This window comes from Penicillium concentricum (genome assembly GCF_028827145.1).
Source record: "Penicillium concentricum strain IBT 3081 chromosome Unknown utg000004l_segment0_segment0, whole genome shotgun sequence".
Taxonomy (NCBI): Eukaryota; Fungi; Ascomycota; class Eurotiomycetes; order Eurotiales; family Aspergillaceae; genus Penicillium; species Penicillium concentricum.
Genome location: NW_026622757.1, coordinates 2,935,341 through 2,961,728, shown reverse-complemented (window position 1 = coordinate 2,961,728; position 26,388 = coordinate 2,935,341). Strand labels below are relative to the sequence as shown.

At 47.9% G+C, this 26,388-nt stretch overlaps 10 protein-coding genes across 10 annotated transcripts; 5 read left to right on the top strand and 5 right to left on the bottom strand.

Moving 5' to 3' along the window:
• Positions 1–210: 210 nt before the first annotated feature.
• N7517_010102 (uncharacterized protein) lies at positions 211–1,567 on the bottom strand (the record flags this gene model as incomplete). The annotated part of the gene is made up of 4 exons (XM_056727825.1): positions 211–709; positions 767–1,143; positions 1,197–1,264; positions 1,324–1,567. 4 exons carry the CDS (start codon positions 1,565–1,567, stop codon positions 211–213), a joined length of 1,188 nt encoding a protein of 395 aa, XP_056576397.1.
• A 1,375-nt stretch (positions 1,568–2,942) lies between these two features.
• Positions 2,943–3,851, top strand: N7517_010101 (J domain-containing protein; the record flags this gene model as incomplete). Its single annotated transcript, XM_056727824.1, has 3 exons — positions 2,943–3,098; positions 3,149–3,709; positions 3,771–3,851. 3 exons carry the CDS (start codon positions 2,943–2,945, stop codon positions 3,849–3,851), a joined length of 798 nt encoding a protein of 265 aa, XP_056576396.1.
• Positions 3,852–4,416: 565 nt separating this feature from the next.
• N7517_010100 (uncharacterized protein) lies at positions 4,417–5,177 on the bottom strand (the record flags this gene model as incomplete). The annotated part of the gene is made up of 2 exons (XM_056727823.1): positions 4,417–4,555; positions 4,615–5,177. 2 exons carry the CDS (start codon positions 5,175–5,177, stop codon positions 4,417–4,419), a joined length of 702 nt encoding a protein of 233 aa, XP_056576395.1.
• A 2,062-nt stretch (positions 5,178–7,239) lies between these two features.
• On the top strand, positions 7,240–8,412 carry N7517_010099 (uncharacterized protein; the record flags this gene model as incomplete). Its single annotated transcript, XM_056727822.1, has 2 exons — positions 7,240–7,635; positions 7,687–8,412. The coding sequence occupies 2 exons, from the start codon at positions 7,240–7,242 to the stop codon at positions 8,410–8,412; spliced, it is 1,122 nt and encodes a 373-aa protein (XP_056576394.1).
• A 989-nt stretch (positions 8,413–9,401) lies between these two features.
• On the bottom strand, positions 9,402–13,516 carry N7517_010098 (ion-transporting P-type ATPase SPF1; the record flags this gene model as incomplete). Its single annotated transcript, XM_056727821.1, has 4 exons — positions 9,402–9,861; positions 9,920–10,056; positions 10,114–13,412; positions 13,513–13,516. 4 exons carry the CDS (start codon positions 13,514–13,516, stop codon positions 9,402–9,404), a joined length of 3,900 nt encoding a protein of 1,299 aa, XP_056576393.1.
• A 978-nt stretch (positions 13,517–14,494) lies between these two features.
• On the top strand, positions 14,495–15,228 carry N7517_010097 (putative short-chain dehydrogenase/oxidoreductase; the record flags this gene model as incomplete). The annotated part of the gene is made up of 2 exons (XM_056727820.1): positions 14,495–14,729; positions 14,783–15,228. 2 exons carry the CDS (start codon positions 14,495–14,497, stop codon positions 15,226–15,228), a joined length of 681 nt encoding a protein of 226 aa, XP_056576392.1.
• Positions 15,229–16,294: 1,066 nt separating this feature from the next.
• Positions 16,295–18,456, top strand: N7517_010096 (uncharacterized protein; the record flags this gene model as incomplete). The annotated part of the gene is made up of 3 exons (XM_056727819.1): positions 16,295–17,441; positions 17,497–17,936; positions 18,025–18,456. The coding sequence occupies 3 exons, from the start codon at positions 16,295–16,297 to the stop codon at positions 18,454–18,456; spliced, it is 2,019 nt and encodes a 672-aa protein (XP_056576391.1).
• Positions 18,457–18,864: 408 nt separating this feature from the next.
• pyr8 (acetyltransferase pyr8) lies at positions 18,865–20,240 on the bottom strand (the record flags this gene model as incomplete). The annotated part of the gene is made up of 2 exons (XM_056727818.1): positions 18,865–19,375; positions 19,447–20,240. 2 exons carry the CDS (start codon positions 20,238–20,240, stop codon positions 18,865–18,867), a joined length of 1,305 nt encoding a protein of 434 aa, XP_056576390.1.
• Positions 20,241–21,288: 1,048 nt separating this feature from the next.
• Positions 21,289–22,854, top strand: pyr7 (O-acetyltransferase pyr7; the record flags this gene model as incomplete). Its single annotated transcript, XM_056727817.1, has 1 exon — positions 21,289–22,854. One exon carries the CDS (start codon positions 21,289–21,291, stop codon positions 22,852–22,854), a length of 1,566 nt encoding a protein of 521 aa, XP_056576389.1.
• A 329-nt stretch (positions 22,855–23,183) lies between these two features.
• Positions 23,184–26,193, bottom strand: pyr5 (FAD-dependent monooxygenase pyr5; the record flags this gene model as incomplete). The annotated part of the gene is made up of 6 exons (XM_056727816.1): positions 23,184–23,748; positions 23,817–24,108; positions 24,700–25,075; positions 25,139–25,521; positions 25,592–25,860; positions 25,916–26,193. The coding sequence occupies 6 exons, from the start codon at positions 26,191–26,193 to the stop codon at positions 23,184–23,186; spliced, it is 2,163 nt and encodes a 720-aa protein (XP_056576388.1).
• Between the last annotated feature and the right edge of the window lie 195 nt (positions 26,194–26,388).

Sequence of the window (26,388 nt, the reverse complement as noted above, 5' to 3'; positions counted from 1 at the left end):
TTTTCGAAGCTGCAGAATTTATTAAATACAGTCAGCATTCTAAGGATCCGCGGAGTATTCCCGTATCCTCGTATCCTCATATGCTAACACATATGCTTCCCTATTTCCAAGAAATTTACCTATTATCTCAATTCTATATTGCCACATGTGGCGTCTATTTTAGTCTCCAACCGAAAATACAAGATATTTGCAACAAAGCTGAGGGACTCTTCAGGGCCCTTTGTGATACTTAAAGGCCAAGTCGGCTTTTTTGCCAGTTTTGTACTTAGCCCATGTCACTTCCACATCTTGTTGGACTGTGATACAGCCTCGCTCGACGTCCTGGTGGTCACTCGCAGCCTCGTCCCCCAGCGACCGAGTGGCATTGATATCATTCATCAATTGGACCTCATCTACACAGCCAAAGTCGTTGATACTGAATAATGAGTCCTTGGCTGGCTTTTTTACTCGGGGTTTTCGGAGCCATGTCGTTGTCTCGGATGAAAGTTCAGCGTTTGGATCGGTACTGCGACCATTTGATGAGCGCGTCCGAACTTTAGACCACCACCGACGAAAGAAAGGCCCAAACGTAGGGAGGCATGCGCAGATGATCCCAACAAACGGTTCCACGGATGACCAGATAAATACAGGCGCGATAGTCCATGTCGCGTCTGTTCCGTGGGTGTTGTCCTGAAGCGTGATGATCCGGCAAATACTTGCGACGCAAACACTGAAATCAATTAGCCATGCTCAATCTCATAGGAGGCTAGGGGGCAGAGGCACATACAAACTTCCTAAGAGCAAGATACCCACGACTGCTACCTTCTGCGACAATTGCATCTGCAACTTGTAAATTGTTGGCAACGGCATACACAGTATTATCACATCAATCAACATAGCACCGATTCCATTGGCGAAAAAGAATGTGGGCACATCAATGCATACACCAATGGCTGTTGGATCCGTGTAGACTAGCCAGAAATATGGCAGTGGTCGACAGGCCACCGCAACCGTGACGATAATGGTGATCCAATACCCAAGGACCAAAAACATGCAGATGCCCAGTGACCAACGAAAGTTGAAGATGCGGCCGTAAAATAAGACGATCGAGGCTTTGGTGCAGGTGACGGCTGTAGCGTAAATCATGACATAGGCGAAAAGGATCTAAATATTCGGTCAACGTCTATCCCAGACACCTTGCTCGGTATTTCTCTTACTTTCCAAACAGTATTAAACTCTGCTTTTGTCACGGATTGCAAATGATAGCCGTTGCCATACGGAATGCCTAGACAGTCTGATGTAAGTGCTGTGCCTATTGACCATGTCACGCCTCCTTTGACTCACTTATGAAGCAAGATATTGCTGTTCCCCAAGAGAAGAAAAGAGCTGCAATGATGAGGTAGTCATCTATAGCTAATTTTCTGACCTCTTTGGTCTTCATTGGCGCGACTACTCGCAATACAACTGCAGTGGTCGCGAGCACCGCTACAGGAATAACTGCTCCCAACAAGTTGCCTGTCTGATTCTCTGTCAGATCTAGCCCAGGGGGTGCTGGACCAAAGTCACCTGTAGCAGTCTCGCTAGGCATTTTGGCGGTCCTGTGGTATATGAAAAGGAATAACAAAATAATGACACAGCTCCACAGGTCTGAAGATGCATAACCCGGCAGTTTGGGACGGACAACTTTATATAAAATCAGATTTTTCAAAAAATCAAGGTTGTTCTTTAGAGAAGGCTCTTTAGGGTCAGGGGGTCTAGTTATAACCTATCTAAGACGCTAGAACTCGTAATGATCCGCGTGCATGAAAACGAGGGATCTCATGTGATTAGTCAATATGAGTCTTCGGATGTACTCCATACGGGGTATAGGGGGCGAGAGTACTCTGCATCGGAGCCACCATTCAAATAACAAAGAAGTACAGGGTTATCGGGATTGAGCAATGGCTTTGTTGAAGCGATACTTCCTAACGATCCCGTGCGATCTTGGAATACGCCCCGAGGGCTCCACAACCCGTTTGACAGGTTATGCCCTAAACCCGTAGACCTGGTAGCCAGCAAGTGTCTCCACCACGATATATCCCTAACTGCTCATTTCTATTTAAGAGTCGAGTAGCCAGCTTAGAAGTGACCAAGCACAGCAGTAACAACTTTACAAATAAGTGTATATTCTTTTCACGCTATCATTTTATCTATTGGCAATACCTCATGTTTATCTCAAAAGCAAAGAAATATGGAATGTGAGTTAAAAAAAAAAGAGTTATCAGTCCATTGACCTAGCTTGTTTCTTTTCTCCTTCCAAGGTTCCATCTGTTGAGAATTGTGATTAATCCGCTCACCCACATCAGCCACATCAGCCTCAGCCGTGGATTTATGTTAAGACACATCATCTACCTCGTTGCCTCGACGCCTAGTTTATCCGGCTCCCACTAGCATGTTAACTAGTTAACTTAACGTTGCCCGAGGTCGCCGTTCATATTAAAGATGAATGCTGTTTCAAAACCCTAATCACATGATATGTTAAAACGATACATTTTGTAAAATGGCATGTAATAAAACTAATACTCGTGATGATATAGGTAAGAAAGATACAGGGCCTAAAATCAGAAGGTTCCATGCAAACGTAAACAAACAAAGCCAAGAAAGCAAACTTGAGAATTTGTAATGTACCAGTTTCTCTACTCTGTATGTTGCAGTTGCTTTACTGTACGGAGCCCGGCGCTTCCAGGGGTTCATTCTCTGCCAAGGTTGATTGGCGAGGTTCGGCATTATGTGTTGACGGGGCATGTAACGAATTTTTTTGCAGTAAGGCAAACAAGTCAAAACTGGACTCCAAGAGCGGCTATAGGGCCCGAAATCTAACAAGGTTGTGACCCGTGACTTTGGGCCACTTTGGGCCCCAAATCCACTTCCAAGGCACGTCCCGTCCCGAGAGTCGATTTGCCTCCTCTTGGGATAACTAAGAAATGACCTCTATTTCAAAGCCACCCGATTATTATGAGATTCTCCAGGTTTCACCAAACGCAGATATAAAAAGCATCAAGTCAAGTTGGAAGCGTTTAGCCCTGGCTAGACACCCTGATAAAAATACAGCAAAGAACGCGGTAGCCGAATTCCAGCTCGTGAGCCACATCAAGGTTCCTCGATTTGATATTAGCTAATTTTCGAATAGCTTCATGAAGCATACTCGATACTTATTGATCCGAGTACTCGCCAAACCTACGATGCCAAATATCAAGCCTCTACGTCCACAAGTGCCCAATATTCAACAAGTCAAACTAGCAGGAAGACACCGGATAAAGATGGAGAACAGAAGTCAATACAGGAATTACAATCAATGCTACACCGGTGCGAAAAGGACATCAGGGACCACGAGCTCCGCCTAAAGGAGGCACATGCGAGCTTGATGAAACTCCGCGCAGAAATAACCAGTTTAGAAAATGATGCTCGGTCAATGGAGCAAGATAAAGCATCCGGGCAGACCATTTGGGGCTACTTGACGTCGTTTCTCCCAGGAGGAGAATCCAGACTTGAACAAGAGAGAGAAGAGCGTGATCGTATTTATCGGGGGAAACTCGCGACTCGGCGAATCAAAGAGACCGAGAAAAGTCGGCGACTGGAGAAGATTCAAGCCTACGAAGTATTTGCTAGGGCATACCGTCAACAAGCCATTTCAATCGAGAAGAAGATTACAGAGAAGAGAGAGAAAGACCGGAGGGACTATGAAGAGCTGGTAAAGCAAATGGCAGAGCAGAGGAGAGAATACCGGACACAGGCTCAACAACGGAGACCAGAACCCCCTAATACGACAATTTGCAATCATAGAGCCTGGTGGGGTCGTGTCGAGGGTCGTTTCAGATGTAGCTGCTGCATGATAGAAACTAGGCGTTTTGCGTTGCAGTGCCCCGGATGTGACAAGATAGCATGCGCAGGCTGTCAGGACGATCTTAGACGCAAAACTTACGAAACATGATTCTCTTTGGGAATGTTCTGAGACTACCGGGATGGCACTCAACAATTCTTTTTCTTTTGTACGCCCTCTTGATACTGAGCTGGTACACCATAGTGACATCGAATCACTGCTTCAAGCATACTTGGAATGGAGTGACATTGCGATCATTTGAAATAATGGGACTGCTTTCATGTTGTATTCTTGCCAAGCGATGAAACACAGTGTCGAATACATGACTAGTGCGAGGCTTCAATCCAACACAATCACACAATCCTCATACAATGCCCAAGTTTGGAGATCCAATTAAACTCCCTCCCTCTTCTTCATTTGGTTCCTACTACATAGTGGCCAATAATTTCAAAACACCTCGGACAGATCTCAAGGGGGGTTGAGTCGGGTATGACGTTCTGGTTTTCGCATGGCACAGCACATCTGACAAGCGAAAGTTAATTTTTCTGTTCTCGCCTAGAATTCCGAGTATGAGTAACTTACTTGGTTGCAAGTTTATTACCACCGGTCGTGAATTGATCTTCAACATAGGTATAACAGACACCACCATAGTCGCCACCATATTCCCCTTCGGTGGTATCTCCCTGGCTCTCCCAGCTGTCAATTCTTATGAAGAACCTGAAAGCAAATGTCAGTAAACGTTTCCAGGCTGAAGTGAGGGAGAAAGGTAGACCCACTTATTTCTCTGGAATTCAAGCCGAGGAGAGCAAAGCCCTTCCGAGACGCATTTCGGAGAGCCCTCGTGTGTAGCTTTGTCTGTCGCAGCAAATTGAACACGGAACTCACCAATTCCAGGATCATTGAAGGTCGCCATTGGAGGATCACTGTTCAAGTCGTTCCAGGCGCAGTCCCAGTCATCGTGCACTTGCTTAGTCTGACCTTGACCTGCAAAGCCAGGCTCGACTTCCATGTGACAGTGCCCACCTCCCTGAGTCTGTATGTAAATTGTGCAGTATGCATCGCTGTTTTCCCATGGGGCCTCTTTTGGCTTGAAAACGTTGGTAAGAACCTTCGACAGTGTACCCAAGGTGAGCCCACCAGCAGCCCCAGCAGCTTCAATAAAGGCGTAGACTCCTAATCCAAGAATAACAGGAGAGCGTTTTTCTAGCATGTGGAGCTCTGGCTCACGGGAAATAATTTCAGTAACACTGTTCGAGAGTTCGTCCGCGGGCAAAGGATTCGCAGCAACAATGGCACAGTAGGCCATTGTGGTGAGGGGATATAGCCAGGATGACTTCATATTGAATGGGAACTTTTCTGGACAAAAGCTTTGATGGAGATAATATCCTAACAGCTGACGGAGGAAGATGCGCAGTTATATACCTTTGGTTGAATATTGATAACCAAATTCAGTAGCGCTCAATGGGCTGTCGGAATGGATACCACTTTCCATCTCGAATGCAAACGATGTAGGCAGACCCCAAGTATCGATCCTTCAGACCTTTTTTGGAGGGTGAGGAGGTGGGAAATGGGGCTATTTCGTGACTACTATGATTATCTGGGGTAAGATGTGGGCGATCTCGCTAAGCCACTTGGGGGCGGGAGGCGATTTTGTGAGCACTATGATTAGCTGGGGTAAGATGTGAGCGATCAGCCAAGGCTTTTAGTTATTATTGGAGGCAATAACTCCTGAAGCTTGAGATATCCACATATACTACGCCTGCGCCCGTTCACCTTCGGAGAAAGCACCTAGTGCAGTACAGAGCCGCGTTTACCACTTTATTTTCACCCTATTTTGCATTACGTCATATTATAGTGACCCTATCCATCCTTCCAGGGCTGGTACATACTCTTAGCATTATCCTAGTGCAGTAATAAATTACGATTATCATAGAACATGCGCTGTCTAGTTGCCAGAGGCATCGCCGATCGGGGGCCAACAACTTAAGCCATAAAAGCTTCCATCAATGATATCATTCGAGAAATCTCCAGAACTGAGCGGAGAAATATGATTGCTGTATCCAATGCCGGACCTGATTTAGCCGAAACATCTCTGAGGCCCCCAAAGCGCCTGCCCAACCGCACTTGGCTTCAATGTATATTCAGTGAGTGCTTTTACAGATCATCGGCTACATGCCAGTTCTGAGCCTCTGATAGCCGGGCCCCAAGCGATTTTTTGAGGCAGGCTTCTGTCTAAGGCGGATAGCCTTTGCTCCCTACCTGGGTTGATCTTCCTTTCTCATTCTCCCTCTCTCCTAGCTAGCAGCCAAGCTCAATCTCTTTCTACAGAATTTATGTAAATCACGAGGAGTAAGTAGCCATATCTCTGTGCTTGTCCTATTTGAGGGACATCAGGGTCTAGGTACATAAGATATTGGAACCCGAACCACGAGTGCGGTTCCATTGAGGTTCGGGCCGAGATCCATACTTGGTGGGTCGGGAGCCGTGGATCAGTACACGTGACTACACCAGCGTGCTGAAATGTACACCGGGCTTTTGTGTCCGATTTCGGACCGTTGGTATTCTGTGTAATTACCCTGTATTGAAGAATGTTATTATCACAATCCTACGCAAATGTGCCAAGCAGAGTACAATCAATACTTGAACTGTAATTTATCAGGGATTTGATTCTGATTGCAGATTGTGGGATTGATGTATCTGCTTTATTTTAAATTCTAGCACAGTCGCTCTAAATGAGCTGCTTATGGCCGAGTAACATGAATAGCCTAGTACTTGGCTTGCAAGAAATGTGAATTAAGGTATAATGCATAGGCCCAGATAATTCTTCGAACCATCTGGGCCTATGCATTTACAAAGAAATGAGTCGATGTCCAACATTCCCTGAAAATGAAATAAACAAGTTTTTTTTGCTATTATTTAAGGGGGTGTCAGAAGTCAGGTGACCACTTCTGTTTGCTAGTTTATAGAGAGCTTTCTATTCCTAGACTTCCTCGGATTGAAAGTGCCTGCTCAGGTGGAGCATTTACAGTTAAAAGCTGTATACCTTCATACCCTCGAGTCCTTCCATTTTTGGGGATTAGACAAAGCTTTCATGGAACAACCTGGAAGGGCATGCAGTGAGCAGCGAGAAGACAAAGAAAGCATTCGGGGTGTCTACATTCGGATGCAGCGCCTTTCTACAATTTGGTTCAATATTACACTAATGACCCTAGCATAGTATCTAAGTTCTTTCACAGAGCTCTCGGCCATCCACGGCAATGTCACATTCATTCATGCATCTATCCTTGGTCCTTGGCAGTCGGGCACATTATTTTCCCTCTTTGAACAGATAAAGATGGAACCTGCTTCCTTGGGAAAAAGAACAAGCAAAGCAACTACGCTCTCAAACAGTCCTCTATATGATGTGGTGCTTCCGCCTTGGCAACTTCGTTGCTCTCATCGGCGTCCTTTTGGTCAGTCCGACAGCAACATCAGGTGCAGCTGTGGGGGTTGCACCTCAAGCAGGTAGCGACGGACTTTGTTACAAATATGTTGTCCAGGCTGGCGAAACTTGTACCTCGATTGCTCAAGCACACTCTCTCGCCTTGGCTGATATCGAAAATTACAATGCTCAAAGCTGGGAATGGCGTGGATGTGGATATTTAGTGCAGGGTACTTACATCTGCCTCAGTTCCGGAGATCCTGTGATGCCAGCTACGCTTTCAAATGCTGTTTGTGGCCCCCGGGTGCCTGGAACAGGACGCCCTAACAAGTGGTCTGACCTGGGGTCTTTGAATCCGTGTGCGGCTAATGAATGTGTGAGTTGAGAGTTTGAAAATATTTCTCTTCAAAATCTAATAGTTGCATAGTGCTCTTCGTTTGGTTATTGTGGAAGCACTTCGGACTTTTGTACTTCTGCGGCTCATGCCAGCGGCACCAATCGCACTGAAGAGACCACATCGAAAAAGACTGCCACAGCTACTGACACAGCTAAAGCTATCCAGAAACTTGTGGCTATTCAGAAACTTGTGGCTAGCAGTGAGTCCTCATCCACCAAGAAGACGACATCAACCAGTGCAACCAAAGCTACGTCAACCACCACAACCACCAAGCCTACTTCCACCAGCAAAACCACGTCGGCGACGAAGTCAGCCAACTCAGCTCAAAACAAAGAAAGCGCTGCCACCAGCAAACCGGGATATGTTAAGCCATGGACAATGATAATGTACAGCAAGAAGGACTGCAAGGGCGACTACATCCAACTCCAAGGACATAATTTGGGCTACAAGAAGGACTACAAATGCCTAAGACCGAACGGAAGTCTAAGCAGTGAATCAGATACGGGGTTTTCCTGCAGATGGTTTTATGACAACGGCGCCTCAAGCACTGGTTGTAATGCCGGCCACGTCGACACACCTGCATCCTGGCTAGTGAAGGGTGGTATCTGCACTGTATGGGAGTATATATATTGTGATGAAACCAAGCATCGTTCTATGGGCTACTACAGTCCGGAATGTCGAAATCGGAATGAGTATGATATACAGAATTGGTATTCTATGAAATGCTATGTTCCTGAAGGGTTGAATGAATCTTGAGTTTGATTCATGTTATATAATTCATGCTTATACTATAAAGATATGGGGCTTTTTGACATTCACTTATCTTTCGTTGAGAATCCTATTTAATTCGTAGTAATTAACCTAGGATAGTTTTAATATAAGAGCTATCTCGAAACGCTAAGGCTGTACTACGCAGCGGTATAGGCACCAACTGCCAAAACCCTATGTTGAGCTTGAGATCTTGGGTGACACCCGCATCGGCCACGAGACCCAAGGGGCCCACGCTCTATTTCTAGCTCCCTCTCGAGGGTAAGATATCTATGCTATTTGTTAACCAAACTTGTCGAGCAGGTAGAGAAGAGAATCAGTATAAGCCCCTCATAACTTTGAGGCTGACAGGGCTGTAAACTGAAACATCAGCTTACCGCCGCAGGCGCCCTTTCCCCTACATCTTTAGCAATCTACAAAGGTGTCTCCTCTCTATTGTTGTCTCTACGCACTCATTGGGTCCTGCTAGAGCGTCACCTGAAACTCCTCTCTGGCAGCCCTCTCTGAAGCCACCTATCATCAGGTCTCCACTTCTATCTGGGGTCTGACGCTGGCCAACTTTTACCTCTGTCGTTGGCGCTGTGTTTGTAACCACCGCGCGTAGAACTTAGTCTTGCTACGGAGTACACCAATAAACATCGAGGATACATCTGCTACGGAGTAGGGAGTACTGTGATTTTGGCTAGTGGTGATATGTCAAACACGCTAATGGTGATAAAAGATGCAGAGTAATAGTGACTCGCAAGCAGTTTGGTCAGGGCGGGTAATAATATTCAGCCAAATTCTTGGACAAGTACTTCAGAGTAGGGAGAACCAGTAAACATTCAACCAAAAGGAATAAAAACATTTTTTGTTGTAATATTGTTTCAATAAAAGAAAGAAAAAACATGTATTAAATGTCATGCACCACATGCACATTTCTAAAATCCAACAACCTCCTCTCTATGTATACAGATACAAAACTTCAAACCACCAAACTAGACCTTTCTTTGCAGCTCCTTCTGAGCCTCAGCGTCAACTTGCTCTTGCAACTTACGCTCCGCCTCGCGCTTAAGCTGGTCGGGACGACGAATGGCGATGTCCTTAGGACGGAAGTCGCTGAACAGGTGCTTGAGAATGTTCTCAATCAACCAGCAGCCACCGTAGTCGAAGATCATCAGCACGGTCAGAGTCATCTTGAAGTCGTTGGTGAAGGGAACGAGGCGCAACTTCTCATTCAGCTCGGGAATGAATTCAGTGGCGCAGGAGAATGCAACACCTGATGCGGCGATGAGACCCCAATACATGCCCTTGTTCTCGCGGATCGACTCGCGGAAGGGACGGCCTTGGTAGTTGATCGAGAAGGTCGAGATTTGTTGAATCAGCTGGAGGAGGTAGATGGCACTGTTCAGGAGGGAAGGCTCAAACTCGCCCTCGAGATCAATATCGGAACCTCTCCTGTTGATTGTGTTAGCCATGAGGTGAGACAAATTGGAGTGGGGTTCCCATAACGTACGGCTCGTGCTTATAGACATAGTTGGAGAGGTAGATCAGAGTCGCAATGTGAATGGCAAACTGTCCAAGAACAGATCCAATGATGTAGACGTTGAAGATGTTGGGCTGCGGGCGCTCCTTAGACAGACCCTCGACAGACTTCACACATTCAAACATTAGCAAATCATTTTGTCAACATGGAGAAGTACGACATACCTTGGCGCGGGAAATAGAAAGGAAGCAGACACTCATCAGCATACCGCTGATGGTGACCTGTCCATCACCAAACTTAATACCATCCAGGTAGATGACACTCAGACTGTAGGCACTGATCAAGCAGTTCAAAGCAAGAATCTTGTACATCTGAATAGTCGCAACCAGGGTGCAACGACCTTGACGGATAATATTCGGGATAGCAATAACGTTGGCCAACTTGCTAGTGAAGGGAGCAGCGACGGATGCATCACCCAGCTTGATAGTGGGGGGCTCGCTGTCATCCAGCTCCTGTTCCATCATAGAAGATGTAAGCTTGTCTGCAAGGCCAGCTGCGGCAGCCTGAGCCTGCTGCTTCTTCTGCTGCTGAGGGGTCAAGTTCGATTGTTGCAGGGCCTGTGCACCAGGAGATGTGATAGTTGGGATAGCTTCGGGAGTTGCGCCGGGAGCGGTGATCGCGGCACCCTTGCGCTGCGACTCCCGTTCCATGGCTTTCTCGTAGTGTGGGTTGGTAGGACCGGGGGGATACAGGTGAGCGATCAGAACAGGGACTGGAGGGGCGGGCTGATTGAATCGTTGCATCATACCGACCTGCTTCTCGTACAGCTCCTTCATCTTGGTGTTCCGGTAGTGTTCAGCGATCTTGGTGAGATCCTCTTGCGAGCCGTTCAGGAGCGCGACACCGACGTGGGCCTGCTTCAGGGCGCCAACATCGTTGGTGCCATCACCGCACATCAGAGTGGTGTATCCAGCATCCTTGAGACCAAGAAGAATCTCTTCCTTCTGCTTGGGAGACACACGAGCATAAACCCAGGTGTGGCGGAGCAGATCAGGGAGAGCCTTCTGGCCCTTGAACTTTGCCAAAGCATATCCAGTGATACAAATATCCTTAGTCTTCAATATTTCCGGGTCGAGGGGCTTAGTGGGGTCGACTTCAAGATTGAGCTTATCGTCGATGGTACGCCAGACAATCTTGGTTCCAGAGTTGTCATGTTCAGGGGCATCAAGAATGAGAACCTCACGGTCAACAATCTCAACCTTGCGTGCAACATGGACAGCGGTCAACGGGTTATCACCAGTGATCATGACAACACGGTGGCTGCTTTCATTCAGCATTTGGACAGACTTGATAGCATCATCCTTCAGCGGGCACTGCAGGACAAGGAAACCGGCGAAAATCAGATCGGATTCAATCTCTTCACGGACATAGTTGTTCACGCGGCTCTGGGAAAGCTCGGTCTCAGTTGAAAGGTGCTTGTAGGCAAGAGCAAGCACACGAGCACCGTTGCGGGTGAAGTGCTTGTAGGTTTCCTCGTAGTTGGGAGGGGTGTTGACCAGCATAGTATTGATGGTCTCGGGGGCACCCTTGACACCAACAAAGGTAGACTTGATCTTCTTTGAAGCCTTGCGATCATTAGTCGTAACGGTCGCGATAGTACTCTGGCGCTTCAGGGCCGAGGAAAACTGGAATCTTCTCTTGATTTGAACAGACTCGACGTTGCGACCAGAGACAACGGGAGCGTTGCCCTTGGAGGACAAAGTATCGTTCTTGCCCAGTGTCCATCCAAGCCATTCCAGAGTAGCCTTTTCCATGGGGTCACCGACAACCTCACCCTCATCCAGCTTCACCAAGGCGTGGGCACTGGCGAGAACGAGAGTGGTGTTGGGTCCAGCAGCAGAGGAATTGGCCAATTCGGTGTGAGCACCATCGGCTTCAACCTTCGAACCAGCCTCACCTAAAGTGAGTCCAGCAATACCATCAACGACAAGGTCCTCTCCAGTCAGGGTACCGGTCTTGTCAAAGCAAGCGATGTCAACACGACCAGCGAAGGGGATACGGAAAGGCTCAGTGCAGAAAATGGCATACTTGCTCAAAGCAGCAAGACTAGTGTTGACGGCCAAGCTCAGTTCCATAGGCAATTCGGGAGGAACAACACTGGTGATGATGAGGACACAGTCGAGCAGAAGCTTGGAGCGTTTGCGGTCCTGGATCACACCCTCCTTCCACACGTACCACGAAGCGGCAATTGCGAAAATCAGGAGGAAGAGAATGAACAACAGAGCTTCAACATTGTTGGCAGAGACACGTTCAGTCGAGTAGATCATGGTCCGGACGAGGCTACCCTGGCTGGTTTCGAATCCAGTCTTAACAACCACACCCAAGGCACCGTTGTCCGGGGGCATGGTAACGTTGCTGGCCAAGTTCTTCAAACCCGCGTCGCCAGTCAGATTAGGGTGAGTAACCTGGAGGACCTTGGTACCTCCGTGCACAAACGAGAGCTTATCCAATCCATCCGGTTCAATCAAGTCATTGCCGGGACGGAGCTGGACAGAGTCTTTCAGAAGAGGTGTGCTCTCGCCTGAAAGCATAGCCTCGTTGACAATGACACTGCCTTCAACCAGAAGAATATCACAGGCAACACCGCTGTCCTCCTTGGTGCGGTTCACCGACATGAGATCGCCGGGAAGAAGCTTGTCACTGGTGATCTCCTGCCATTTCCGTTCACGATATACCCAGACATCGTAAGGCTTGATGCTCATTCCACGGAACTCGCTCAAGGTCCTCTGACGCTGCCACACAACGGTGCTCTCAAACATGACGAGCATGAAGAGCGTGAAGAGCGAGTAGTACCAGTATTCATCCAGCATCCACAATCCAACACAGAAAATCTGGAATACGAAGAACGGCGCGACAGCGTGCTCCTGGAAGAGCTCAAGGAAACCGGGAACGGGGATATCGAAGGTGTTATCGCCATAGTGATTTTGGATGCGGTCAATCTCGGCCTTCGACGTGAAGCCCTCGTTCAGCTGGAAAGTCTTAAGGGCCGGCTTCGGTTCGGCGTCAAGGGCGTAAGAAAGGGGCGCGAAGGTGCGAGTCTCGGGGTAAAAAAGGAAGCGGCGTTTCTGGAAGAGGAACGACAAAGTCTTCTTCGGGCCGGTGTACTCTCTAATCAAGTTGCAGATCTCGGCAGAGCCGGCATTGGTGATCGGAACCACTTTGATAAGCCGGGCAGTGTCGATGGACTTGGATCGAGTAGTAGTAAAGAGGGTGTTGATATCGATGTTCCACTTGGTCATCAGCCAAAAGAGCGACTGGATAGTGACGATAGACCCCGCGAACACGAAGGTCCATTCCTGTCCCTGAATGTAGGTATCATAGCGCTCGGGGGAAAGGTAAAAGGCGAAGAACACGGGCCAGATGATGAGGAAAGGCCAGACGTATGTATGCAATTGCCAAGGGATCGGGTTATGCAGCGAGGCAGTATGGATCTGATGGTCGTCCACGAGCTTTGCCCTGTATACTGTTAGCTGCAGCAAAGAATCGGGGGGAGGTTCTGGTATCGCACATGATGGGCAATCTAGTGGCCGCGGTCAGAGTCAAACAACCAGAAAATTAAAGACTCATATGAAGCAGGGAGGCGATGATAGTATCCAATCGAGGAAATGCCCAGATTCGTAGATGAAGCCACCTTCCACCTTACAATTTCGGTTCCAGAGGATTCGCCGCTCGACGCGCTAGCATTATGTCAGCCCGTCTTTGTCTTAGGCTTATGTAACACTATATTGCAGCCTCTTTCAACAGCCCAGCCGGGCTAGCTCAATCGGTAGAGCGTAAGACTCTTAATCTTAAGGCTGCGGGTTCGACCCCCGCGTTCGGCTATTCCTAAAAACCAAACCTGAGATTTCTTTTTTGCTCTTTTCTTTTTTTGTAGCTAAATACAAAGGAAAGAGAGGAAGCAAATCCTATACTCTAAACGGAAATTCAAGGATAGTGACAAGTAATGAGGAGAGACGCCAAGTTCAGACAGACTGTGATAACAAAAGAAGGTGCTCCACGTGAAATATATCAATCCTGTCAAACCCATAAGAATTAGTTTTGATTGTATATTATGTTGACTTTAGTAGGACCGGCTAAGCCACGCATGATTTGCAATTCAGCATATGTCTGACAGGTACCCGTCCTAAATATGACGTGAGTTTTTTGCGTCTTACACTGCATATAATGGATATTTCACGCTACAGACATAAGCAAACTAACCAATCTTGGCTATTGATTTCATACTTCATACTTATGGTCTGACTATATTGTCCTTCAAGCTCTATAGATATATAGAACCTTGGAACAGGTGCCAGATTATATAATTGTCCGCAATTGAAAGCGGAAACCAAACCGTAAGCCAAGACCTTGCCGAACCTTCCCGACTGAAGTTCAATAGATGTCATAACTTGAGATTATGGCTCTGCTCGTATGCTTTGGCGCGATTTAATAAAGCGTCTGGTAATCAGTGCAAGTTGAATAATGATCAATCTTCGATCTCCAATACCATTTGTTTTTCCAAATACTAACTTCTTATTCCTTCCGATTGTATTCCATATCATCACCATGTCCTTCGATTACAACAGAGTTCTCATCATCGGTGCCACCTCGGATGATGGTAAAGCCCTTGCTGAAAGAGTAGTGGTATCCGACATTCCCCTAGTGATCTCCGGTCGACGCAAAGAGAACCTGGAAGAGTTCATTAGACAGCATGGCAATGCTGAAGTAACAAGCAAGAGTTTTGATGTGACCAAGCTGGACGAGGTAAGAAATACTTGGCGGCTGGAGAAAGATCCGGCGTGTAGGTGAAGACAAGCGCTCATTGGATACAGATTCCATAATTTGCCGCTGAAGTTCTTGCCGAGAATCCTGAAATCGATTGCATCTTCGTTAACTCTGGGATCCAGCGTCTCTTCAACTTCTCTAAGCCCGAGACTGTGGAGTTGAATATATTTGACCAAGAACTTGTAACGAACTACACTGTGCCTGTCCACCTCACCAAGGCCTTTCTCCCACACCTTCAGGCCCAGAAGAAGTCGACTGCTCTTGCCTTTACAACCTCGCAAATGGCTATTGTGCCCATGTTACGCTGCCCTAATGACGACGCATCCAAGGGTGACCTTCAACGCTTTATCCTGGCCCTTCGCACCCGGTTGGAGGAGGGCCCTGGCCATGTCAAGGTGCTAGAGATTTATCCTCCTGCCGTGCAGACCGAGCTACATGATCCGAAGAATCAACCTGATTTGAAAAATGGTCACTTGATTGGAATGCCATTGAAAGGATTTATTGATGAAGGGTGAGGACAACTGGTTCAAGGAAAAGACCAAATCGCCGTCGGCTCGGCGAAAAAGATCTTCGAGGATTTTGATGTCAAAACGACAGCATGCTTATAAAGAAATGACGACCATGCTGCACGGCTTGCTCAAGCATTTCCTGCGTTAAGCTAGGCTTTCTTGTTACCCAACTTGATTCAAGTCATAAGATATGCTTTCAATGTATGTGGTGATGACTTGATTCGTATGGTACTTTCGTAGGAAGTTGGTAATCCTATTTAAGCTGCTGAATTCTTGATCCCCATGTCCTTTGCTTGCCAATTTGTTTCCATGCTGTTTTTTGCCAAACATATCCTGGTTCCATATCCTTCTATGCCAATAAGTTGATCTGATATCGTATGGGTACCTGAGATATCCGACAATATATACTAGGAGTCGGTGCTCATTAGCAAGTACATATTTCGTAACAAGGTGGAATATACTAGGTGGCTCATGTTTCAGAGAATCTTTGAATGCTGATGGCCACGAAGATCGTCATCATTTAGTTCATACCAGTGCCATGGTCAAGGTAATAATTCTAAAAGGGTTAAAATGCGGTAATACTGAGGCTATTAGAACAACTTATGTATGGAGGACATCCGCATCCCATTCTGGAACGGCCATAGACTGTGACAATCAATCTCAATCTTTTCTCACTCTCTCACTCCTCTCTCACTCCTCTCTCACTTTTCTCACACTCCTATCTCACTTTTCTCTCACTCCTCTCTCACTTTCTTTTCCCTTTTCATATTGCACCCTCCTCGCCAGCTCAACCCTTCTTTGAATCATTATTTTCACGGACTGAGCATTCTAAACTCTTTATCTGCTCAAACCTTTGCTTGAAGCATTTTTTTAAAGCACCGAGCATCTTTCTACCCTCTTGACAACTCTCTTGACTACTCTCCTCACAGCTCTCCTCGCAACTCTGTTTACCATTTTAAACTTTGGCTTGGAGCATCATTTTCGAGCACCGAACATCCTTCCACTATCTTCAAAGCGCTCTTCACAACTATCTTCACAACCTTTTTCGCCATCTCAAACTTTTGCTTCAAATATGGCAACGCTACCTACACTGGCCCGATCTGCTTCACGTGGTTCTAAACACGAACTCTCATACGCATCTCCTCTGGTCGTCCGAGTGCGTGGTGATCAACCAGATAGAGAGTCCCTCGAGAGGCATGACAGTAAGCGCCGAAGTCGAGGTTTCAATGACGAGGACGGGAAGATCGGCCAGGATGGACGGAAGCGACGATCTCGTGGCAGCAGTGACGACGAAGGCCAACTGACCGAAGATAACCTCCACAATGAGGATTTAAGGGTCGGAGGCCCTTACCTATGCTCTATTCCCACGACCAGCGTAGTCGTGCCGAGAGACCACCCCAAGTTCCGACTGACCTGTATCGAATATGATGAAGGACGAGAACTTTCGAAGAAAATCCTCAGCGTCATCGACAAGTATCATCTCAACCAAGATGATATTGGTATCCGGTTTTCCTTCCTCGGTCGGCGGTCTATGATCGACCCCGAGCCACAGCCCTGTCTGACTCTTTGGATCCCGGCAAACAGAGAAACGGTCGATAACACTTGGCTCCGATGCGCAAGAGAGCTACGAGGTCTCTTGGTTAGCAATGGTCTTGCTTCTTGCTCGGTAGAGATTGCCGACCCCATCGCTTTCACGCCCATGAAGACTTTTCCTGTTCTCCAAGAAGACAAAATCTTCCAGCAATGGGAGCCTCTATTGAAGGAGCTTTTAGGTCGATTGGACCTAACTTCAGTTCGATCTATTGGATGCTTCCGGCGCGGCAGAAGCTCCGAGCACCTGGATTGTGCACCAACCGTGTTAATTCTGGTCGATCGCAATCAGGACTGGACCGAAGCTCGGGAGAAGGTCGTTTCCATTCTGAAGACGCGGCGCCTCCAGATGGTTGCTGTGGAGATTGTTATGGATAGGCCGGTGTATCAGGCGCCGCGGCGCTGCGAAGGGATCAGCACTGGTCTTCTCGAAGGATTTCGGAAGAATGATGGCCGGACCATGGCAACCCAGTCTATCGCTTCATCTCAAAACCATGACGGCAGTGGCACTTTAGGGTGTTTCGTGAAACTCAAACACCCATCCTCTGATCAGTGGGAGACCTTTGCTTTGACTTGCTGGCATATGGTGGTCCCCCCTTTGGCCGATCTCTCCCATAGGGATAAAGGAGGTAAGTAACTCTTGTCTATATCTCGAGCCCTGTCGATATTGACTTTGCCACCTAGTAATCAAGAACTGGAACAAAGATGGTATCACACCAAACCGTGCCAACAACGATATTGACCGCCTCCTTCTCGTTGACCACCCAACTCGACTTGCTTACAGAGAACAAGTATCAAAGATGGAAGAGGACATTCAAGACACTGAGCGTTGGCAGGACTATCGGAGCTTTCAACAACTTGAGCTTGACGAGGCACTCGAAGTGCTTAGTAGCCCCCAACGCCGGCGCTATGAAAAGACCAAGGCTGATGTCAAACAGCAAAAGGTGGATATCCAGGCCCTCCATGATTGTTTCAAAGGTTGCCGTCAACTGCTTGGACCCGTTTTTGCTGGTTCTGGCTTCAAGCAGAAGAACTATGACTTTGAAAACGATAGTGTGGATTATCCTACCCATCTTGACTGGGCCCTTGTCAACTTGAGTCCTGCTCGCCGGCCATCCAACGAGGTATGTGACTCTAATCATATTATCCTTTCCCTCCCTTCTGCTAATTTGCTTAGTCCGTTTGATTGCTGTCCGCTAACTATTCTTCTAGTTTTTCGACGAGAAACCCAGTTTCATCCCCGAGAGATTCGCCATGCATGCGACTTTACAAAGCATAGACCTACACGGACAAAAGGTCTTCATGAACGGATATCGCTCTGGTAAATCAATTGGAGTTTACCATGCGCTTCGGGTTGCCAATATCGCCACAAATATGGAAGACGGGGTTGTTACCACTGTCACTACCCTTGAATATTCCATTTCTGGCGTTGGAGGAAAGCTTTTCTCTACGCCAGGGGACTCCGGGGCAATGGTTGGCTGCAAGAGAGAAGCAGCAAGAGGGGAACTCCAGAGACTTATTCTTGGGATGGTATTTGCGGGATTCGAGAAGGAAGGTATCACTCGCTTCACTCGAGCGGATCTTTTGATTGATGACATCAAGGAAGTGACCAAGGCCAGAGATATCGAGGTCCTCTGGGACTGAAATTAGGTGGCTTTTCAACTTTCATGCTTGGTCCTATTAGGGAGAAGTCGCTCTTTTATTGTTCCTCCCTACTTATTCAGAGAGCAGGACTATGGGCACACTTTTTTGCTAGCGGCACACTTTTAGCTAAATTACTTCGGGTATGTCTCCCGCTGGTCACTTTTCACAACTAGCCCGTGTAAATTATTATAGTGTCCCTATAGTATTTTACACTCCTATCACATGACCCATGACCTTACTATAACACTCTTAAAGTACCTTTTTATATTAATCCTAAGTAAACTAGTGATAGATAACGCCATGATTCCACCACTACTACCACCACTTAATTGATATTTTCGCTCTAAGAAGGTTCAGTAGAACAAAATATATATCCTACCAACGATCTCAACACACCACCACATCACTTTAAATCTCTCCATCAATCGCCCAGTATACGAACAAGCCATAACCCAACAGAATCTTTTGGGCAGTTCCCAGGCCAATTTCCTCTACAACACTGACCGGCACCATCCAGTTCTTCTCCACCTGTTGCCGCGCAGCCGGGTACAAGTACCATGGAGATGTGACACACATCCAGACACCCACCCAAAGATATCCCACGAGCCTCTGCCAGAGCAGTACTACGCGATCATCGTCCTTTTCCTGGCCCATTGCTCTCCGCCAAACCTCCTGAACCCCATCCTCGATCATGATAGCAAGCGGAAACGAGCAGAAGAACTGCATGGCGCCTGACGAAGACAGCGGGACGCCTAGAATAGCATCGCAGGCAAGGTGCAATACGCCGGATGTGAAAAATGTGAAGAAGATGTTGGTATAGCGTTCCAAGAGCGAGGGACGGAGAAGCCCGAGGACGTCTCTTGCGATATAGTTGCCAACAGAGGTAAGTGGCCAACGAAAGAATTGATGCCAGAACTTGCTGTGATGGTGTTAGTGAATGAATATGAGTGTCTAAATTGCTCTGCCAAACTGTCAGAAGAGTTCGCTTACCCCCAGACTCCACGCATGGTGCATGCATCCCGCAATCTCCCGAAGCCCGGTCGACAAGACTCTGGCGAAGAAATGCCCAAGACCACCAAGATGAGGAAGTAAATGCGGGAAGAAAGGCTAAGACAGACGCGGGAAGGCACAAGCCAGGAGAAGACCCCCACAGAGAGGCGCCCCATCCACTGCTCAAACGTTGCGTCGAGATACTTGAATTCCAAGCCGGGGCCGAAGAGGCGCATCAAGTCCTCGGGGGACGTGTTCTTGGTTGACTCATAGATGAGATCAAGGAGCAGGTATTGCCATACGATGATGACACTTTCCCGCAAGACATATCGCTTCCGGCTCATCGGTTGATTCCTGCCGTTTGGTTGGACATAAGCTGCGTGCTGGGGTATATTCCTGACCTCCCAAGTCGTGCCGATTCCGCGGAAGTTGAGCAGTAATGCCCAAGTACGAGAAAGGCGAGAAAGCAGACCTGCAGACGGACTGTACAAATTTGCCCGTAGCAGATCAGTTTGGTCCAGCTTCGTGATCAGGAGAAGATTGAGGCATTGCAGAGCAGCCACAGTTGTCTGGCCCGCTGTCACACCTTTCAGGAATTGACTCGTGGACAGAGAGGGTACCCGAAGAGAGAATAGGTACGGGATGTAAAGAAGGCATGGTGCCCAAGCCCGTCGAACATAGGATGACCTTTGTGTTGTTATGATGAGAAAGGCGGTTGGCACAGTAAAAGATAGGTAAAGTGTCAGCTCATGGGCAATGTTGGACCACAGCGGATTCGCCATTAGGGAATCCATTGTGTGATAATCCCGCAGTGAGAAACGCGCCCAGTGAGAAACGGACTGCAGGAAGGAGGTAATATAGAGATCAAGTAATCCCAATGTACGGAGTACACAATATACATGTGCTTTTTCTCTTTCTGTACCATGTAAGGGAGATGGATGCATGGCAAGCCATTGGTTCCGATACTAATGTCACCTATTTATCTCCTTCCACCTACAGGGAGTACAGAAACTCACTAGTAGCTTTTTCTCCGTACGGAATCCAATTTTAATAGAGACTGACATGGTACATGATCATTTGCCTAAATTTGCACAGTGCTCTAGATGGCGTAGTTCCAGCCAATCTCGGCTCGCAGCTTATAGCCAATGAATGCATATTTGACTCGGCTGAGATGAGTTGTGGATCGAGGAGGGGTAGACTCAAGAATTAGACGTAACTTTCCTGTGAAGTAGTATGATTGGTCTTGATAGTGCCTGAAAATTCCACTTTGTGTCAGAGCTTGTCGTTCCTCATGGGTATATGTGAAGAGACGGGGTTTTGCTGCTGTCCGGATCTAGAAGTAGACATATGTGGATCAAGCTGATCAAAAAAGGACTTGGAAAATACATGTTGCTATCTATCTTTTTAGCATATAGTGCTCACATCTTCAGCTGGTATTATGTTATTGTCTCCAAACCCTAATAGGGATGAGTGTGACTGATTTAATTACTAACCCTCTTTTGCGATTTATCATCATGTAGAAATATCTTCGTGATATCTAGCTGGAAAGTAAGCCAGGATAATTTATGACCTGTACACGGAGTACACTATGCAAAGCTTCATGCAGCTTGCATCAAAACGCATACGTCTGATCCGAGATCTGCGAGAGATCGACATATTTGTTTACCGAATTAAGAAAATTATGCTGGTAATCATGCAGAACGCAAAGACTACAAGAATCTCGGCCTAGGATAATGGAATACAAAGAAAGACAAAGTAAGCGAAATGAGATGGTCAGAAGTTAAAATAAGTGACCGAGTAAAACACATCCAACTCGACTCGGTAGGATAACACACGAAAATCATGAGCACCCAGGAAGTATGCTCCCCAGTCAATCAGGGGCATCAGGTCAAAGAGGGACTTGTTAGACTTCATGGTCTATGTGAAGATGGCATGTGCGATACCCTGAGGGCTCCCAGCGACCGCTCTCCATACCCTCTATCTTCTCTCGACCACAACCCCCTTGGAATGAACGTCACCTTTTTGCTGTTCTTCCAGGCCACGCAACCCGGGGAAAGCATTCGTGTCCTCGAGGATGGCATCAAACTACTGCTGAAGGTCCACCCCTTCCTTGTAGGGGACGTGACTCGCCGGACGGAGTCCAGCCAAACGAAGTATGCTTGGCAGATCGAACCAGAAGCCCCAGAGTCGCTTGTCCAGTTCCCTATGCTCCAGATACGAAATTCCCAGACCGAGTCGATCAGTGAAATCCAATCAAAATGCCTCATATCGGGCGCCGAGGAGCAGGAGATCATAAGTCGGCTGGCCCCGTTGCCTATCGACATGGATATTTCGTTACCACGAAGGCCGATTCTACGCTTTCAAGCAAATGTCATGTGCGATGGGGTTATTCTCGCCATGACGTTTCATCATTCTGCAATGGATGGCGCAGGCGCTGCGCGAGTCTTGGGCCTTCTAGCCGATTGCTGTAGGGACCCAACGGCGACTTCTTCTGCAAATTTACTGCCAGACTGGCAGTTGCGATCGGAGATTGAACGTCTTGTCTCAGAAAGCAGTTCTAGTTCTTCAAAGGCGGATTTCAGCCAGCACTATTGCGGCCTCGGAGAATGGGCAGCGCTACTCGCACATAATTGGTCGGGATTCGTCCGGGCGAGAGCCACCGAGCTTGTAACCTGGAGATTGACGATTCCCGGTTCTAAGATCGAGTATTTGAAGGGAGCTTGCAATGCCCTGGTAAAGGGACAAACATCTGCCCAGGATAATGGGAGGCCAAATCCGGGGTTCCTGTCCAGTAACGATATTGTGAGCGCCCTGATGGCTATGATACTTCGACAAGCGGGACAATTGGCTGGTAAATCTACCGAACTGTCAATCGCGGTGGACATGCGCGGCAATCTCAAAACGCCAGCCTTTGATGACTATCTGGGAAACATGGTGCTACTGACATACACGCCAATCCAACCTGGGAGGAACGAGTCCCCGGTCGATGGCGCAGATCCTTCGGTGGAATTGCGCCAGGAGTGTCTGGAAGAGCTCATGCAGATTGCAGCTAGTATACGCCAGAGCCTTCTGGCAGTCGATGCAGACTACATCCAAGACGCTCTATCCCATCTCCACTCGCAGGCTGACTGGGCGGAGACTGGATTCCGGGGAGTTCCCATCCCCTTGAGCAGCTTCAGAAATTTTGGAATCTTCGGACTGGATTTTGGGGAGAGTTTTGGAGCGCAGCCTCGAGGGTTCCAACTGCATGTGCCTGTCTTGGGGGGAATGTGTTTTATCCTTCCAAAGCGTCGGGATGTTCAGGCAAGTACGGAGCCGTGGGACTTGCATCTGACTCTGAATCGTGATGATCAGTCTCTGTTAGCAAAGGATCCCTTGTTCTGCTGGGCTACAGGATGGCAGCCATAGGATTAACCTATGCATAACATATGTGCCATAGTAGAGAATTTCGAATGGTTGACCTTTCTATCCTTGCGCCGTAACGTTCTAGAGCAGTCTCGCAATTGCAGTTCCATAAGAAGTAATGAACGAGAGACATAGGATGTCTCCCTCTGGTATTAAAATTTTCAATAATGTCTTGAGTATCAGAGCAAATTCCAGCAACTTCTTAATTGAAAGGGGGAAGCAAACAAGTATCCATATATAACGAAGATTTACGAATAATTCCTACTGTGCCAACATCGCATAACCATTTACCCATTCCCAAACTCTCAAACTCTACATCAAAACCAAACCATTCACAGAGAGCCCGACACAAATAGCAGCTCAACAAAGCAAGCGAGAACATTCCAAATTCCCAGCCCAAAATTGCGCCGATGAACCTTGCCACCACTACTCGGATCCTTCACATCAAAGAGATACAGCTGCTCGCCGAGGGACGCCGTCCACACTCCCAGCCACGAGAACCACAGCCAAGCAGACCCATTGGTATAAAGAATCCAAGGGATCACCAGCACCACAGAAGCAGCCTGTAACAGAAGCAATCCGCGCACATGACTTCCCGCAAGGACGTATGACGAATTCACGTTGAGCTTACAGTCATCCTTGATATCCTGGTAGCTGTAGGCGGTGTTGAAGTAGATGGTCCAGAGGAACAGGAAGACGGAGAGCGGGAGACACTGCACACCCAGGTCCTTCATGGATATACCGCTTGGGAAGACGGAGGCCCAGGCTGGGAGGATGGTGAGGGCGCTGCTTGCACCGAGGATGTACTGGGGGTAGACGCCCAGCTTACGACTTGTGGGTCGCTTGCCGAAGGGGTACAAGATGATACCGGTTGTTAGGGGGAGCATGAATGTCCATCTAGAGAATGAGTGGGTTGTCAGTTTCCAATCAATATGATGATTGCTTTGATTATGGGGATGACGTACACGTTCTGCCCGTTCACCATGCGGTCCATCAACCAGACCGAGCCCGCGTACTGGACTAGCATCCAGATGAGGGCAGCTTTGGTGGAAAGCCGACCGGAGGCGAGGGGGCGGTTCTTGGTACGGGCGACCTGGGCATCAATGTCCCGGTCGATCCAGTCGTTCCATACCATTCCCGCGCCGCTCAGTAGATAAGTGTACATAAAGGCCAGTCCTGCGCGACCAAGCACGAAGTCCAGAGGAACGGGGTCGCCATTGGCGTGTCGTGAGGCTGCCGCAAGGAAGATAGACCAGACTAGAGGAATTGTTAGCGGGGTACTAGTATGTTGAAGGGATCTAGATTACCTCCAGGGAATATAGCAAATAAACAGTTATATTTGTCAAATCGGGAGACATCAATGAGGTTGCGAACCAGCTGTGCTGTAGATTGAGAGCCAGCCATCATGACAGATTGATCAATAATGAAGTCTGGTCTGGAAGCATCAAGCAATGTGTGATCATAACCTTTTGAGGTGACAAGACCATCCATAAATGGGCCGAGATGGGCTCAATACAATTCACACGCTAAAGAAATGGCTGACTGGACTACAAGATCGCGATACGGAGTAGATAGCAATAAATCGGAATTGCCTTCTGCATAGCTCCACTATGACAGCTCGTACTATCTGTAAGGAAACAATACTCCGTACACGAGCTTGGAATTTTGCAGATCATGTAGATCTTCTTCAGGCTCGATGCAGGTGATCTATCGAATTGCGAAAATGTGCCAAGCTTTCTGTTGTCCCATATCGCCGCCACTATGCAACCAATTTTAAATACATTATTCGGGCAACAATAGCCACTAGGCACAAACCGGCCAAAGCCATAGGAAACGAAGTCCTCTTACCTGACTGGCTGAATTGAACCCAGCCAGGGCCGGAGCGTGCGGGTGACTCTACAAAGTCTAAGGTAATACCACCCGCAATTCCTCGGGAAGCCCAGTCAGCCGGCTTATCACCAGCGTAGGGCAAGAGATAGCGCCCCCGAATCCGGTTTATGAGCCCTTCACGCGCGTGGAGACGCATGGCAGATCGAGCGGCCATGGCCGTCGGTCCTAGCCGACGGAGGCGATCCTCGACAAATCTAGCAAGAACCTCTGGCAGAGCATCAGCTGCCGGTTGGTGCTCCTTTCCACAACCGTGCAGCCAAGTGTGGAGACTGTTGCTGAGCTGGGCTGCATCCTCGATAGCGCAATTGGCACCCTGTCCGATATGCGGTGCGAACTGCATGGGTAGGCCTGTTGGTCAAATTTCCTAGTAAAGCAAGAGTGATATTGGGCTGCTGACCTTATGCATGCTGTCTCCAATGCATATAATGTTTCTCCAGTGCCATTTGCCGAGTAAACCTTCTTCCAAAGGGGTCATTTGAAAGACCTCGCATCGAGCCCAGACCTGGCCGAATGTGACATCTTTCCGGAGTGGCTCCTGCGCCAGCCTCTCGCAATGAACTCGGGCATCTTCGCGGCTGAAGCGTGGCAGGCTTTCGTGTGATCCGTCATAGACATACTCCTTCTCCAGCTTGATAAAGAGGAACCAATAGATCCTGCCATTCTGTCCGATCACGCTAAGGATACTCCACCCATCATTGTAACAGGTGACTTGCTCGCCCGGGTCCAATTGATCGACTTGTGACGAAATTCCGAAGATGCAGGCATAGTTGATTGTAAACCCTAAAATCATTAGCTTTCCAGTCCAAAGTCAAAAGACCAAGAGATAGGCCATAGAAACTAGAGATAATACCTTTGTCTTCACTCCCAAAAATGGTCCCCTGCGAGGCATTGGCCAATCGCCACATCTCCGCTCGTACCCGACTATGCACTCCATCGGCCCCCACGACAAGATCGCCCTGATAGGTTTGTCCATTGCTTGTTCTCACCGTGACGCTATCTGGTGAGGTTTCAATGCTCTCGACCTTGTGATCTAGTCTCACTCGGCCGGATTGAATGGGTTCAGTTGCCAGGATCTGTAGTAACTTCTGTCGATCCAAGAATGCAAGTGGATAGCCAAACCTAACATCTTTTACATTAGTCTAGAACAGCAAGTGGACATTGTATCTCGACGTACCGCTGCTGTATGAGTGCAGGATACCGACTTGTAAAGCCAAAGCCGTCGGGGTAGGTTACATGCGCCTTTACCAAAGGCTCAATCAGCTCCTCAATCCGGTCGTATAGCCCAAGCTGTTCCAGGATCCGACCACCATTGGGCATGATACCAATGGATGCGCCTTCCTGGGGGGCTATTTCCTCCTTCTTCTCTAGAATGACATAGTCAATGTTGGCCCTTTCCAGGCAGTGGGCGAGGGAGAGGCCGGCGATGGATCCTCCGACAATGATGACCTTCATGATGCTCTCAATGGCACTGGAATGGAATGGGAAGGTACGGAGTAAACACACAAACCTTGAGTTTCATATATACAAATAAATTTACGACTGATACCTATATACTTCCGTATGTAACAATGACACGCAGTTGCCAGATCGGGGTATTCATATTGTCGCATGCAAGTTTATCCAAAATACCTGATATCGCCCATAGGG